This window comes from Lepisosteus platostomus, chromosome 21 (genome assembly GCF_059453375.1).
Source record: "Lepisosteus platostomus isolate fLepPlt1 chromosome 21, fLepPlt1.hap1, whole genome shotgun sequence".
Taxonomy (NCBI): Eukaryota; Metazoa; Chordata; class Actinopteri; order Semionotiformes; family Lepisosteidae; genus Lepisosteus; species Lepisosteus platostomus.
Window position 1 is genome coordinate 13,226,631 of NC_142631.1, and position 15,949 is coordinate 13,242,579.

Here is a 15,949-nt window from a genome sequence, read left to right on the forward strand (position 1 = left end):
ACTCTTGAAGATAAATCCCATAGATTTATTAACATATTAACAGGAGGCCCAAGAGACGTAGTGAAGATGAATCTTGAAGTAATTCACAAACTTAAATAAAAAAGACATCCCTGCAATGCTTAATTTATTTTAATATGACTCACATCAATAGTCTACTTAAATGGAATGTTGCATTTTAAACTGATTTACCCCAGGCTGTAATTTATAACTTCTTGTTTTTTTTAATCAAATGTTTTCAATTGTAGGGTGTCTCTGAAAGACAATTAATAAGATGTTATTTGTAAGGATTTATAGACTCCACAGCTGATGCAATATTTATACACTCAAATACTTAGACATTAAAAGATTCGATAAGCACTGTTTATTTTGCAATACAGGAAACACAGTGCATCTCTATTAAGTATATTTAGTCTAACTTTAACTCGAAATTTGCTATTGTGCATTTAAAATATTGCATGACCTGTACCTTGGCATGGCTTGAAAGGCTGAGTGCTTTGTACTAACTCATGGTGAAACATGGAAAGGGAGCATTCTTAACAAGCTCATTTTTCATTGCTTTCAGCCTGTGCCACCAGCTAGCCCTGCCTTCTTGTCATTTATCACCCTTAGTTCCCAGATCTGCTCACGTGTTCTCTGTATCTCCAGATCCGAATTGATTGCTACAGATACATGTTGAAGGTGATGCTATTTGGAAACAGATGTCGGTACATAATTATGACTCCTGCTGTTTTGGGTAGATCATGCTTAACCTTTTCAAATTTAAATGGATGTGCCAGAGTAATCAGCAGGAGACTCCAATGGGAGAATTACTTCTGTCCATCAAGTAAGTCACAGTGTGCACATTTGAGTCCCAGCAGGGGCTCCACTGATTTGATGAAGGAAATTGAAACATGAATGTGTGGGTCCTTATGATTTAAGAGTTTTATCGTTGTTTATTGCACACAATGAACCTTTTATACTTCCTTCGTTATGTTATTACACAATATTAAAAGCAGACCTTAAAAAAACAACATTTTAGCTTCTATTTTTTGTAATTTTATCTTTTATTAGACAAAAGGCTACACATTCTGTATAGTAAGATTAAGTGCCAACTCTGTCATCTTACTCCCTATTAAGTCAAATGCTATGCTTAAAGGAGTGTATTGCTTAATTTTCTACTTGTACTGTATGTCCTATAATTTTTGTAGTCCTCTGTGATTTCTGTAAATTTTAAAATGCACTGTGCTAACACTTCTCAGGGGATTCATAGGAAAATGGGATATACCAGTATTGGACACTCTTGACTTAGTTAAGGAATTTCATACCAGAACAAACACAAATGATCCACAAGCAGGAATGTTTGGTATATCCTGTATAAAATACTCATACACCATAACTTTCATGAAACCACACTATTTCTCCAGCACCTTTGTGCTCACCTTATACAGCATCATTTAAGGACACAGATGTTCATGTTTTTTATCTGTTGCTTCAAAACAGGAGAAGCAGTGAATATGGTAAAATGGTTATATTAAATGGTCTTTAAGTGGATGGAGGATACATTTATGAGGCTGGACATAATGAATATATTGTGGATTACTTTTCAATGCTATTTTTTTTTAGGAAGAATATTTGCACAGTGAATAAGAAAATGGTAAGAAACTATAGTTTAAGGTAAATTTCTCATTACAGAAGTAAGCAGATTTAAGTGGGAATGGTTGGTAGCTCCCAAAGAACAACTCACTGAAAATTAGAAAGAAAGGAGAAAAAGATATTTGTGTTCTTCACTTTCCAGCATGGAATTAACCTCTGCTTTAATCATGTGCCTTATATTTCTCTGTACTTTTGTACTTTTCAGGATCTGACATTCGGTGTTGGTATTTTGTGAATATGACAAATGGGTTTCACCTTGGTGGTGTTAGAGGGGAGCCCCCATTATCTGTAATGCACTTTGAGTGGAGTGTCCAGAAAATTATTATTATTATTATAAATGTATTTGTATTATTTCTGACTGCGCATGGAACAGAGGAATATATTTTCATTCTCATACTGGTCAATCGATCAGTCACCATGAGTGAATACCACATGCTCCACTTTTCACGTTTTCAATTAGGACACGTTTGCAGCTGAACTGCCACTGTCGTACTGGGCTGAATATCAATATAAAGCAGAGTTTGCTCATCCTTGTAATCACAGGAGGTATTTGGTGGTTTTGATGCCAGCTGGACTCTTTGATTCCTTAATAGAACCCATACACAGGATAACAGGATTAATAATGCAATTGGTTAGACTTTTTAAAAAGCCTAAAAGAGTATAGTTCTCAGTTTTGTAGAAACATTTTAGGTAACTTTAAAATGACTTTTAAAATGTCCTATGGCTGCAAATCTGAATACAATGGTTTAATTAGTAAATAATCAGTTCAATCTGGGGGTCAATTGAATTAAGTGAATTAAGAACTCAGACTAGTCAGACTGAGCTGATCTTTTAATATAATGAAAATTTAATAGCTCTGTTCAGTGGTTTGGAACAGAGAAATGGACATGGTAGTTCCATGATAGACACAGGATGTCTGTGCATCCATTGATTTTCTCTGGAAATCTTTAATTGGAACATTTAACTGGTGAATATTTAGTACAGTAGGCATGAATTTTCTCAGTAGCATGTGTGCCAGCAGATTGCCTCCTGAATGTGTAGGAAACCATCACATTTAAAGCATAGAGCCTTCATTAGGCTCCTCTCTTGGTGGTTCAAGTTAAGGACAGAAGTGAATCATCTTCACTAATGAGAAACTTTATTGCTGTCAGCACTTTCTCTCTGCAGATTCTACATTATAGAGTTCAGTGCCAGTGGTACCCTTAGTGGAGGACTTTTAAAATTGCTTATTTAAGAAAGCGGAGGTGCAGCAGTCTATTTATACATCCAGAAAAAAAAACAAATATGAGAAATGGAAAGTTAAGATAGAGGAGATTTCCATTTTGAGCTTGGCTAAACTGCCTTGTGACAAGGGAAAACAAGAACGGAATATGCAATTCTAAAATTCAGTCAGATTTAAAATAGTTGGGATATAAATGCATTTTTGTGTAAAGTAAATGGTGTGAAACTTAGTGAAGATAAGTAAATTAAAAATCATCTTAAAAATATATTGGCAAAAAATAAACAAGAAGAAGTAACTGGCTGTGAGATAATGAATAATTTCAAAATATAAATTGCCTTTGTACTTTACAACAGGCTGCTTGACCACTATGTCTGTACAAACATACTGATGTGAAAATTGTTGACAAAAGCCCCAGGTATCATGCTGTAAAGATTAAGCATTGTGTAATAAAACCTTATATTGTAGCTGCTACTTCTTAAAAAAATGCATTTCTTTAGTTCATTTTGTATGCCATCTGAAAATAACTTTGTTTTTCATATCAACAATGGACATTGAAAATAATATCCATTTTAATACTCTCATTTAGACAACTGTGACATTTCCAAACACATTCTCTGAACAATCCATAGAGACACCGAGCTCTTTTTATCCCCAGTCAAGAGAGAGGCACAAGACCTGTTGTAGTGTGCTCTGTGCCTCTGGGGTTCCATTAAACAATCAAGTCAGAACTCTTCCCCTGTGATCACGCTAAGTAATGGGGAATGGGTTCTGCTATTATAATGGCCAAAAGCAAATGGGGAGTGACTTTTAATTGATTCATTAAAATGCAGATGACTTAAAATAAGCAGCTGGGCCAGGACAGAAAATGAAACAGCAAAAGACACCTGCGACAGAATCTAACATAAAATACTCTTTCAGGCACATAGAATGGTTTGAGGCACTGCGGGCTTTGCCTTTCTTACATTTTCACCAAGACAGCTATTGGAATCATGGAAACATGGTTTAAAGAGAGTAATGTAACAAACAGTAAAATGTTTCCAACAACAAGATGGAAGAAGTGAAAGGATAGGACCAAATATCAAAAAGAGCATTCAGGAGCAGGAACATACCCTAAATGAATCAAATAATGTGGCTCTGAGAAACAAAGCATTCACAAGGTATAGTGTTAAAAGTATACTATACTGTATATTACCAAATTCAGAGTGTAAAAAAGAAGGTATAATCATTCTTGCAAGGATTTAGAAAACCGTCAGGGATATTTGCCGCTGAAACTGAAATGTTAGACTTTACTACCGACGGCTTTATTCCTGTTTGTCAGAGCACCTACCAGGGGGAATGCCTGTATCGATCAAATGTTTTCAAACAATCAAGACAGAGTAAGAAGAACAAGAGACAACCACTTAGAAAATGTCATCATAATGTGGGTGTGCTTTGAAATATACAGTATATTTTTTAAACTGTATAGTTATACTCTACAACAAAAAGTATATAAAGCACATTTTGAAGAAATAATTAGCACTTAAACAAGATAGGGCCAAAACAGGGAAGAATGTTGCATTAGAGGCTAAAATAAATAAAAATGTAAAAAAAAGCATCACACCAGCAGCTACATCGGCAAAGGAAAATTAATTGCCTTTGTGTGCTACAGTATATCATAATGTGAAAACAGAGAGTGGGCATATAGTGTCTTCTGTGATTTCTTAAGTCTGCTTAACATGAAATTTAAATAGATAGGGGTTAAATAGATTCTACATATATCAAAGAGGTAAGAGTATAAACAACAGATATTCAGGTATATTTGGCGAGTGCCAGCATGATACGGAGGTGTCTGAATTAAACAGGCATAGGACACAGACACAGGCATAAAAAATAAAACTGGAAGTTTGGAAAAGCCAGATCTCCAATAGACAGTTAAAATGCTGTAGAGTGAATAATTTAAGATGAGGTTACTTCCCTTTCCATATGAATTTAGAAACTCCTGAATGTAATCTGTCCAAATAACCAAAGGGTAGAAAAAGCCAAATCAAAGAACCCACAAATAATTCCATTGAGGAAGCACATTCATTTTAGTTATAGAGACATTTGCCCGAGGAGAATTAAGGAAATGAGTCCATCTATTCTAGTGAATATCAGCCTGTTTAAAGGTGTAATTAAAGTTGTTTACTGTGAGCCTACAAAAAGAAGTAAATATCAGTATTAGTGTTTGACTACTGGCACAGTCAGATTAAGGCTAGCTTTATCATTTGATTTATACCCTGATTGAGCATTATAATTACTGAAATATCAGATGAGGCAGGGAGTAAGAGACATTCATAATCCAATAATAATCTTCAATATTATTACCTGTGATAATGAGAAAAGTAGTACATTGATGGAGAACCTGTCTTAGAAGTACCAAGAATAAGCCAAACAATGAAAGTGCCTCTAGATGTAGTTAGATTGGCAGAATACTTGATACCTGAAAGCAGAACAGAATATTCCCATTTAGGATAATCTAAAGCTTTCTGAATCTACAAAGGTACAAGGGGAAACAGTGTCTATATGTCTGTATTCATGAATGTAATAAGGAGAATACAGAAAATGTTATCAGAAGCCATATGCTCTTAAAATAAAATAAAATTTGATTGTGGTGAAGTAATTTAGTCATATAAATCTCCAACTGAAGTGAAAGTGCATTTATGAAACATTTTATATCCAAGAAAATCAGTGAAATGAGATGACAACTTGCACAAAGTACAGAATCTTTTTTTTCATTAATAGGATTATAATGGTAGTATTAGCATCACTTTGGAAAAATAACTTTCCTCAACTGCCTTATGTATGATGTGGAATATAGGAGGATCTTACTGAGCCCAAGAAGTCTAAAAGATAAAATTCAGGAGGAATGCCATCAATACAATAAATTATACACTTTGTCATGTGTATAGGCATAGGCATGTGTATAGATATAGGCACTTTTAGCAAGGCTGACTCTGCACAAAAAAAGACTAAGCAACTGAAAAATATATTGTTTCAGATCAAATTGAGCTTTTGAACTATATAGAGTCAAACATCTGAAATGTACTGTATAGTTTATCTGCACTGGATCTGACAGCAATGTCCCCATGCTAATCTATTGTATAGAATATCTGCTATTCAGTTTTTCATTACACCATCTCAACAGCTAGTAAATGGATGAGTTGACTACAATTAGAATAAAAATTCTGCCTAACTCTACTTTTGTAGACAAAAGAGCAGTTGAGCATATTCTAGAAAAATTAAACAACAGTTTACAATACAGTATTTTTTCTAGGATGGAATCTGTGCAGTTGTAATCCAAATAAACGAATAATACATAAAATATAAATATAATAATGCAAATTATAAAGTCTTTGAAGGTGTTTATCTGAAATTGAGTGGCGTTGACTGAAACACGTTTCAAATAAAGAATAAGTTTTGTTTTTTGTATTGTTGTTTTGTAACAGTGAGGTATTGAAAATATGACCTGATGGGAGGCAAAGGCTTTAAAAGATAAAACCTGCTAAATTTGTAGAGTGATCTGATAGCAACATCTCTTCATTTCACCCACTAAAGAACTTCTGAGTTATTATATTATATTAAAATATACTGTAACCACCATATACTGTAACTACCCAGTCATGTTAGCCAAGTTATAAGTTAGAACCAGCAGGAGGTGATTTCTTCTTAATTCAGTTCTTCACAATTTCTGGTCATTTCAACTGTTTTGTTTTCTGAATAATATTCAGTTTAAATGTAACTAAGAACTGCAATACAAGTAGGGAATATCAATTTTTCCTAAGAAGCATTATACGGAAATGAGGCCTGTGTGAATTTGATGTAACCGATTTGCTTCATGCCTGTTATCAGCTGGAGTTTAATAATAATCTAATAGTAAGTAAGACTAGTTTTACTCTTCTGTCTGCACTCTCCTTTTCTTCATGCCTTGTTGTAGCAGGATATCTGTGGATTACCCTAGTACCTGTTAACTAATCTGCCTGTCACAGTCTTTGCCTTCTTTTTTCGTTTTCTTTGGTTTTTTTAATGGATTATTAGTGCATGATTCTCACTTTCTGTGAGGACTCCCAAGTACTCAAAGCCTATAGTGATTGTAAGACGTTTTTCTTACTATTTTTAGTGCTAAAACTGCTAATATTTTACCACAAGTTCTTGCAGGTGTAATGGAAAAGATAAGCCATTACATTTTTTTTACAAAATCCCAGGTTCTACATCAACAGATACAGTGTTTAATATTCAAAAACACGATCAGATTGTTTGTAATGAACTGTAGTGACTCAACAAAAAAGAAATCAAATTTTCACCTGAGTGCTTGCCATGTCCATTTTTATACCCTTAATACCCAGATAAATACAGCAGAATGAGTGTGTGAAAATGGAATTAGTGCATAAACCAAGATAGCCACTTCTCTGGCATCTGATTTTCAACATGCTGCCCATAACACAACCTGAGCTACCAAACTGATGTCTGGAAGGCAGCAGACCATGAAAGATGGAAGAATGCCCGCATATTATTAAGTAGAAGCACCATACAATAAGCCCTTGACTGCATCAGTGGCAGTGCTCGAACCTTCTCTGTCCTTCTCCCAGCACCATGGACACAAGTAAAACGGCTCCATACTACACACAATAGGATAGGACAGAATCCAATGATGCCAGGGAGGAATTCAAAGGCTCCCAGTACAGCACCTGCATCTTTTTAACTACAGTTCATTTAGTCAACCATATTCTATTCATTCTCTGCAGGTTGCCCATATTAAAGTTATCATTTAGCAAGCATTTTGTTTATCTTAACCCTATTTAGAATACTGAAGAAGAGACAGTTTTCCAAGGCTTAACAATATACAGTATGGACATTTTAAAAACACGTAAAATAATGTCCACAATGCACTGCGGAATATACAAAATATACATATACATATAATATTTTTATATTAATATAATATACATATACAAAGCAAACCAGGAACTAATCTCCTATGATATTTTCTACAAAGGGCAGACAAGGGGAAAGTATTTTCTACTGTTAAATAGGCATATCTTTAAGGATTTTTGAATGTGAAATGAATTTTGTAGAAGTGATATTTTACATGTTATAATATTGACCATTTCAGAGTTATATGAGCAAGAATATAATCTATCATGTGCTTTTAATGGTGAGAGTTAATACTTTTCTTAATAGTGCCAATAATAACAGTACTAGGGAATTAACATTGCAAAATATCTGGTACAGGTATGTATTGTGGAGTGCTTTTTATTATGTTTTTTTAATTTATATAATTATTATTTTATATGTTTACTGAATTATTCAATTACAAAATAATATCAAAATCAACAGAATGTTCAATGAAATGAAAGTCATCATTTCTGTGTTTGCTTGTTTAAGTGTTTGGTTGGCACAACTCAACTACCTTTGACTTGGAAGGCAACCTAACACAATATGAATACAAATGTATGTGTAATGTCTTTCCATCTTGTAGATTTGTTTTTATCAATTAAAAATCATCATAAGTCATTGATTAGCTAAATTAGAAGAACCTTAGTGGTACTTCATCTTCTTAAATGTTACCATGTACTCATCCTATGTGTAACTGTGTGATCATGGAGATTGTCATGCTTTGCCCTGATGAGCATTTTGAGAATCTGGGCTGCCTATAGATGCAAGTCAGGCAAAAAAAAAATATGAGTACACTTCTAGAATAAATCATTTTAAATTGTATTGTGTCAGCTATAGGATAAACTCATAAGTATTTGAGGAAAAACGTAAAAATGGTCTGAGACAACCACATAATAAGTAACTGAGTTGTTAAGATCGATTAAGATGAAACAGCTGACAGTTCCAGATAATAAACCAAGATAACATCAATACAAAGTCCTAAGGGACTCCTGGTTTCCCCATCAGAAATGATAGCAAGTGTATTCTTTTTCTAATCAAAGTTATAGCAGCATCCTGTTCAAGCTGATTGATAACAGGAGCTTTATTTGCACACTGCACTGTGAGGAAGAAGCAGATCTCATTATTGCAATACTAGCTTTTAGAAGCTACCAAAAAAAATCACTGTGCATTTTAATTGAATGATACATGATAGAAACAAACATATACAGTATATACACTATCAAGCAGCATTAGCTTGCAAAGAGTTCCTTGGTTGGGATTCAGGTGAAGACAATGTTGTATTTCTACATCCACAGAATGACATTATTTCAGAGGTCCCCAGGTAAAGTTTGGATTGAGGAGGTACATTATACGTCTTAAAATGTAATTGTACATCTGGAATATTGGAATGCTTTTCTCCATGTTTCTGGAAAGCCCCAGTTGATGTTTTGAATTTCTGAATGAGTTCTTTTTTCATTTGCAGATCTAAAAAGCTCTTTCCAAGAATGATGCACTATGTGGAGGCTTAGGAAACACTTGAGTCTAGTCTCTGTAAAAATCTGCTTCATTCATTAAAGAAGCCCTTTAAAACACTTGAGGAAAGGTTAAGCTCATTGATTTAACAATGAACATCACTGAAGTACTTTACACATACAAATCCATCTGGTTGCTCATAGACCTTATCAGTGTGGAAATTTTCCATGAAATGTGGATGTGGATTATTGTGACTTTCACAGTTCTTTGTATCTGTCTATGTGAAATCCCCTTTTGAGAAAATGTGTTATGACATATATCCACTGTAATTATACTGGTCTAGGGACAATTTATGTGTATTAACTTATATACTTCTCTGCAGGCTTGTTAGAAAATGGAAAAATACCCATAAAATGTCAACCACTTATACCGTATATAATATATAAAGACAACTGCTTTCAATAATAACCAAAATGTATTAGGTTTCATTACCATTGTTCTTTATTAAAATGTATTTATATAAAATGTATTCTTTAAAAACTGCAGCCCAGATAGCCCACTAGCAGATGGCAAAGTTAGTCCAACATCACTTGTTTCATTGGGCTTAAGGAATATTGTTTAGAGGCCAGCAATGTGGGCCTACTGTATACATTATAATAAATAATTAGTGTTTAATTATATATGAGATTGTGGAGACAAACCATTTCTAGAAGCCTTGGGCTCCACTTCTTTTTCACTTAAGATAACTTACTTTTAATCCTTTAATATTATTTTCTTTAAATCACCCTTTAAAATGTTGACTTTTTAAAGATCATAATCTAAAAAATACAAAAGGTTACATAAACAAACTAGAGACACAATCATTTCATTAAGGTTTCTCACGTGGCTGTTCAACTGGCTCAACCAACCACAACCAGTGTTCCACCTAACTGGCTTACTGCCATTGATAAGCTGTTAGTTTCTGTGAATTCTCACTATGAATTTAGAAGTGCAGTTAAGTATTACATGGACCAGTGGAATCGTTTTTTAGATATGATGCAAACTTGCATAAACAACATATCCAGGTAATTAATAAAATATTGGATTAGTGGATCTGCCAGTGTGAGCCCAGAGTCAGTTATCACTTGACTTTTATTTAGGAATCCTGGTAGTACAGTACATTAGTAGACATTTTGGTTAGGCTGAGAAACCTTTATATGCCTTACTGCAGCAAATACCTAAATTAATCTTTGTTTATGTTTTTTTTTGTACGTGTACGGTCTGATTATTTTACATGTTATTTGGCAGTTTAGAAACATTGCTAACATCCACTGGATACAGGTGTTTAATCCTGACTATTTCAGTGCTACAGTATGTTCTACTGGAAGGTTTAAATGTAATAATTCTGTTCTCTGTCAAGTATAAATTACGTTTTGTTTGTTTTTTCCAAATATCAAGCTGCAAACTATGTAATGCTGTAGGATAGATTGAATGACAGACAAAAATTAGTATTTCATTATTTTCACTTTGCATCAAAACCTTCTTAATGCTATATTCTCAATAGTGTTTGATATATGGTACCTACAATAATATATTTATGAATCATATATTAGAATGTCAATCCAACATCAACATCAGTGATTAAAAAATAGAATTACCTTGTACTTAAATTGTGCTTTTTATTTCAAAAGATCCCAAAGTGCTTTACATATACAGTATAAGGCAACTCCCTTCATCCATCACTGAAGTGTAATACCCACCTGGGTGACATTTCACACAGGCATCCCCTACACAACAGTTCAGGTAGAAAACTTCAACAGAATTATAGCCGGGTCAGAATTTATCCTGTACACTTCAATTAATACCATTACATTTTTTATACCATTACCATTACATTACATGCTCTTGTCAGTTACTTTAAAGATTGAACTCAAAATAGAGAGAGAGGAATCACTTTATTGGCCATATACAATTTCTTGTATTAGGAATTTGTCTTTATGCATACCCCAACTGGCTCTCCATGAGACACACAGACACACAGACAGGGAGAAGCATGGGGTCAGAGCACAGGGTCAGCCATATACCGTGCCCCTGGAGGAGTTGGGGTTAAGGGCCTAGCTCAGGGGCCCAACGGAGTAGGATTCCTCTTCCAGCCATGGGATACGAACCGAAAGCCTTCCAGCCACAGGTGCAGATCCTTAGCCACAGAGCCTCCGCAACACCCGTAGAATGGCTTTGTCAATGGTGTATGAAGGATCTCCCCCGCCAAAGAAAGAAGACCACATTGGGAAAGCCTTGGTTTTTTAAGTTGGTCTCATCACTGCATAATCTGAGAATGAGATTTAGCTAACCAGCGAGTGCTGTGGGGAAATCTATGAATCAGGTTGAAGGATAAATTTGGTTTCTGTATTTGTCTGATATTTTCTCTGAGTCTTTGAATTCATTTAATAGGACCCAGGCAGAAAGATAAGCGTAATCATGATGAGGAGAGTTAAAATCGAGGAACTATTCAATTGAAATGATCTTCTTTGCTGTGGTACAGTATGTTTTCTGTAGCTGTCAGCCTGTCATCTCCCTGTATAAATTACAGTTTATACAGTACAGCGAGTGCAGGAAATCAGGTTGCTGAACTAGCATGCCACTTTTTGAAAAAACATGAAATGGCCAGAGGGACTATACTGTATTTATGATCTATATGTGCTGTTGGCTTTATGCTGTATATGCAGGAAATGCATTGATTTTGATGTAGCGAAAAGTGCCTGACATGGATGGTGACTGGATACTGTGAAATTAACTTTTGACAAGACGGTTGTGCGTGTTGGAAGGTTGTTGATACAAGATTTATTGTGAGTCTGTAAGAAGAGTTCAAGTTGCAACGTTTAAGTTGTAAAATTGAGAGGTTTTGATTGATGACCGTGGTGAGAAAAAGGTTTTAAAGGTAAAAGGGAAGGGCAAGTGGAATTTGAAAATTCTTCATGGGGCTGATGTTCTGAGGGCTGTAACTCAGGTGAGGGATCTATCAATGATTTGTGAACGGATCACGATTGTCAATGAAAATAGACCCCAGTGGTTAGGTTCATCACTGAGCAAAGGACAATATCTAAGAAAATAAGTGAAAAGAAGTATGTTTTTTTATGTTTGTGATAGAAGGAGCTGTAAAGGAGATAACTGTGTGAATGAGTATTAGTATGCATAGCTATTTTCAGTCTTGGTTACTTAATGATGAGCCTTAGGAAAGATTGATGGGAGGCAGAAAATTAACAGAAAACTTCAGAAAACAAACATATATGAATACAGTGCACAATATTTACCAATACGTTTAATTGTCATTGGTTCTTCAGTTGTGCATATTTGTCAAACAGCTTGCTTTCATAAATGGCATCATGCAATCTGATTAGTAATTGCTTTGTGATTTGTTGTACTCTGTGCCTTTTAAGTTCTTTGCTCTATAAGCTCCTTTGAAGAGTGCTTCAGGCAGGCAAGTTAATCAAGCAAACAGCTCTTTGCACCTACGGAATCAATAATCCTGAATGACCATGCTTTAAATAAATAAAACTTCAAAACTACTCCTGGCTTTTAAAATTCTGTCCATATGGCACTGTTTGTTCTTTGCAGTAATTAATTCTGAGGTTCAAAGTGAGAATGTTTGCATATCATTTATGGCTATAAAGAATTTTTAAAGTTTGAGATTCATTTAACAGCTTGTGATTATTCAATACATATTTTAAGAACAGTTTCCGCATTCAAAAGCTTAACAATATTTGGTACTAGTTACTCATAAAATCTGAAATCCTGTATTCTTATGTAATTGAGTTCTATATGTGAAGTCCTTGAAAGAGCATCTAGTCTTTTATTTCTTTGGTGTTAGGGCACATTAAAAAGGTTGTTGCTGAAGGATTTTATCTACAAAGCTACACCAAAGTGAAAGAGATGGAGTGGTCAGTGGAGCCGTGGAGCTTCCAATTTCTTCTTCTATGGAGAGCTGGACTCATATCAAGCCATGGTGCCTCCTAAAAAACATTTCTCATCTCAGTCCAGGGTTCAGTGCCTATTCAGAAGTCTAAAACCCACTGTATGTATTCATCACCCTTTTGGGCACTTTTAAACAGTTAACTTGTGTCAGGTTTAGTAATTGGTGTTTAGATTGGCCAGATTCTGTAACTTTCCCTACACCCAAAATAGCATCCAGATTTAAAGTGTATATTTAATCAAATGTGTTTTTAAATAAAAGAGGTATGTTTCATTTTATCCAACATTGTTAGAACACGTTCATATATAGCGTTTTTTTAGACTTTTTAGGCATGCTCATTTTCTCATCTCCTACCAGCTCTAATGGGTTTGTCAATGTCTCCTCTCTCCTCTGCTTGCATCTCACCTCTTCTCTGCAACATCTGTTGGTTCTTTTCAGTGTTATGTGCTGCTCAGTTTTACAAAGGTGGATCTGTTTAATTCGAGTGGATGTTATTACCTTCAGAAGGGGATTAAAGAGAAGTAACAATGTCTCGCTGGACACTATTTTCTACAGTGTGTTCTGACCCCCCTCCCCCTCCTCCTCCTCTCCGCAGGTGGCACAATGTTTGGCCGCACTGGAGACTCTGGATCAGAGGCAGATGATGAAACTCAGCTCAAGTTCTACACAGAACAGCACAGGGGGCGGCGCAGGAGTAAAGGTGGGAAAAGGCTCTATGTTTCTTAACTTCCCACTGCTTCTGAAAGATTTTCTGCCCTTATGTTTGCCTATAAGCCTGACGTTCCTTTACTGTAGTTATGATACGAATGCTTCAAGTCCTCTCCTTTGCCTAAACCAAGGGTTTTTTTTAGATTGATTCCCAGGATTCAGACTTTGATTTGACCACTTTTCTTTCTTTGATGGTGGCATCAAGTACCATTTTAAAGATCGTTGATCTTGCACTGTCATGTCACAGAAGCAAGTTCTGTATGTCTTGTCTTTCCTGATTACACCATTAGTGCTGCACCTACTACTCATATCTCTTTACGTGATATGACGTAAAGTCTGTTTGTTGCTAAGTTGGTAATGAATTTCAGACAGTGTCATGGTCTTTGTGTGCAAGATTTGAATTATGCTGCACACTTTTAATGTTTGACCACATTATAAGAAAGTTATCTATCTTTTAACTGTTATTTGGAGTTACCATGGCTAGGTAGTACACTCCTGTGGGGTCATGATAAAGCAGTTGATGGTATTATGACTCTCTTATCTATGAAAATCCCACTTGGAAAATGTGCATTCAATTGTGAGAAAAATCTTGTTACCATATTTATTGAAATACCTTAATATCTCACAGACACAACATGTAGTAGAGATAAACAATGTTGGCTCCTATATACAGTAGCTGTCGTTTAGAGCTTGTCACTAATACTAACATCAATATGGAAAATTTATCTTGAACAGTCTGGTTTTGGGAGAGGAGAAGATAACCTTGCTCCTGTAAGGACAGTAATTATGCTTCCTGGAAAGTATTCTGGAGTTAGGAAATATAACTTTGAACTTCACTTTGCCTATTCTTTCTTCTGCCTTCTCTTATTTTCTTTGCTTTTTTCATCAGATGATCCACCTCCGTTTTCACAATAGATTAAAAAAACGCACTATGGCCTGCCATTTATTTTACAAAATCAGACCATGCTTTAACAAAGCAAAATATTATTAAAAATATTCAATTAAATTATTATTTACGAATATTATTTTGCAAAAGAATGGTACAGTAAACATGGTTTCATGGACTTTGCTTTTACGGATTTTGGATTTAATGGACAAAATCTGCTACAGGGAAGTTCTGTTTATAAAATCAAAAATCAAAACTGGACTTTCCTCACAGTAAAGGAGATTAAAATATAAAAAAACAATATAGGTCTCAAAAGCTTGAATATCGATGGTTTCCCATAGGGTCTGGCAATTGGTATTGGGCGTACTGTAGGAGGAACATACTGTAAATTGATTTTTTCCTCATGGGACTTATTAGGTTTGAACAGGAATAATATTGTGTGGATGGATGGAGTGTGTTTGTCAGAGTTTCACCAGTTTCTATTAGTTGTGCCATATAGTTCTAGTAAAGAAATCTAAGTTTATAAAGTCATGGGTCATTATCATGGAAGTAACCCTGAATGGAACATAGGGGTAGGCAAATTGCGTAAGATGAGTGTTGTTAATGTTTTGTATGATTTAGTAAATTTGTACACCAAAAATACACAAATACAGATAAATAAAGATAAATGCTACAAACTGTACAGTAGGTTTAGAAATCAGGAATATCAATGGTACCCTGTAGGGCAGTTGCTTGCGATGAGTGTTTTTTGTGTTATATATCCTTTAGCGAATTTTATATAATATATTTATGATACATTAAATAATGATCTTGTGTGTTTATGATAAAAAAGACTCAGGAACAGTTGTCATTGACTGTGTTGATTACAAATGTTAAAAGATCCAGAAAGCATGTAGTGTGTATATATATTGTTATAGCTTTAGGTGACTGAGAAGTGTCTCTTAGATTTTAGCTAAAGCTTGTGACACTGGGAAGAGTAAACACTTCTAACTTCAAAGTCTAGGGGGTCCCTTGAGCAAAAACAATTGTTAAGTTTACCTTCGTATATCTAGGTAAGTTTTGGATTAATGATTGTCAAGAAGCAGTACAGACACACATAATATAAGATCACTTTAAGAGAAGAGGAAAGAAAGGAAGAAACAAGAAGCAGGCAACAAGGAGAAGAGAGAGGAGTCCAGATGATTTGGGT

At 34.9% G+C, this 15,949-nt stretch overlaps 1 protein-coding gene across 2 annotated transcripts in view; it reads left to right on the forward strand.

Moving 5' to 3' along the window:
* The window catches only part of astn2 (astrotactin 2), a 649,131-nt gene that overhangs the window by 240,314 nt on the left and 392,868 nt on the right, over positions 1-15,949 (forward strand). For both annotated transcript variants that reach the window (XM_088614565.1, XM_088614566.1), the window contains one exon: positions 13,762-13,866. In XM_088614565.1, coding sequence (XP_088470691.1) covers positions 13,762-13,866 — 105 coding nt within the window. The remainder of the gene's footprint in view (positions 1-13,761; positions 13,867-15,949) is intronic.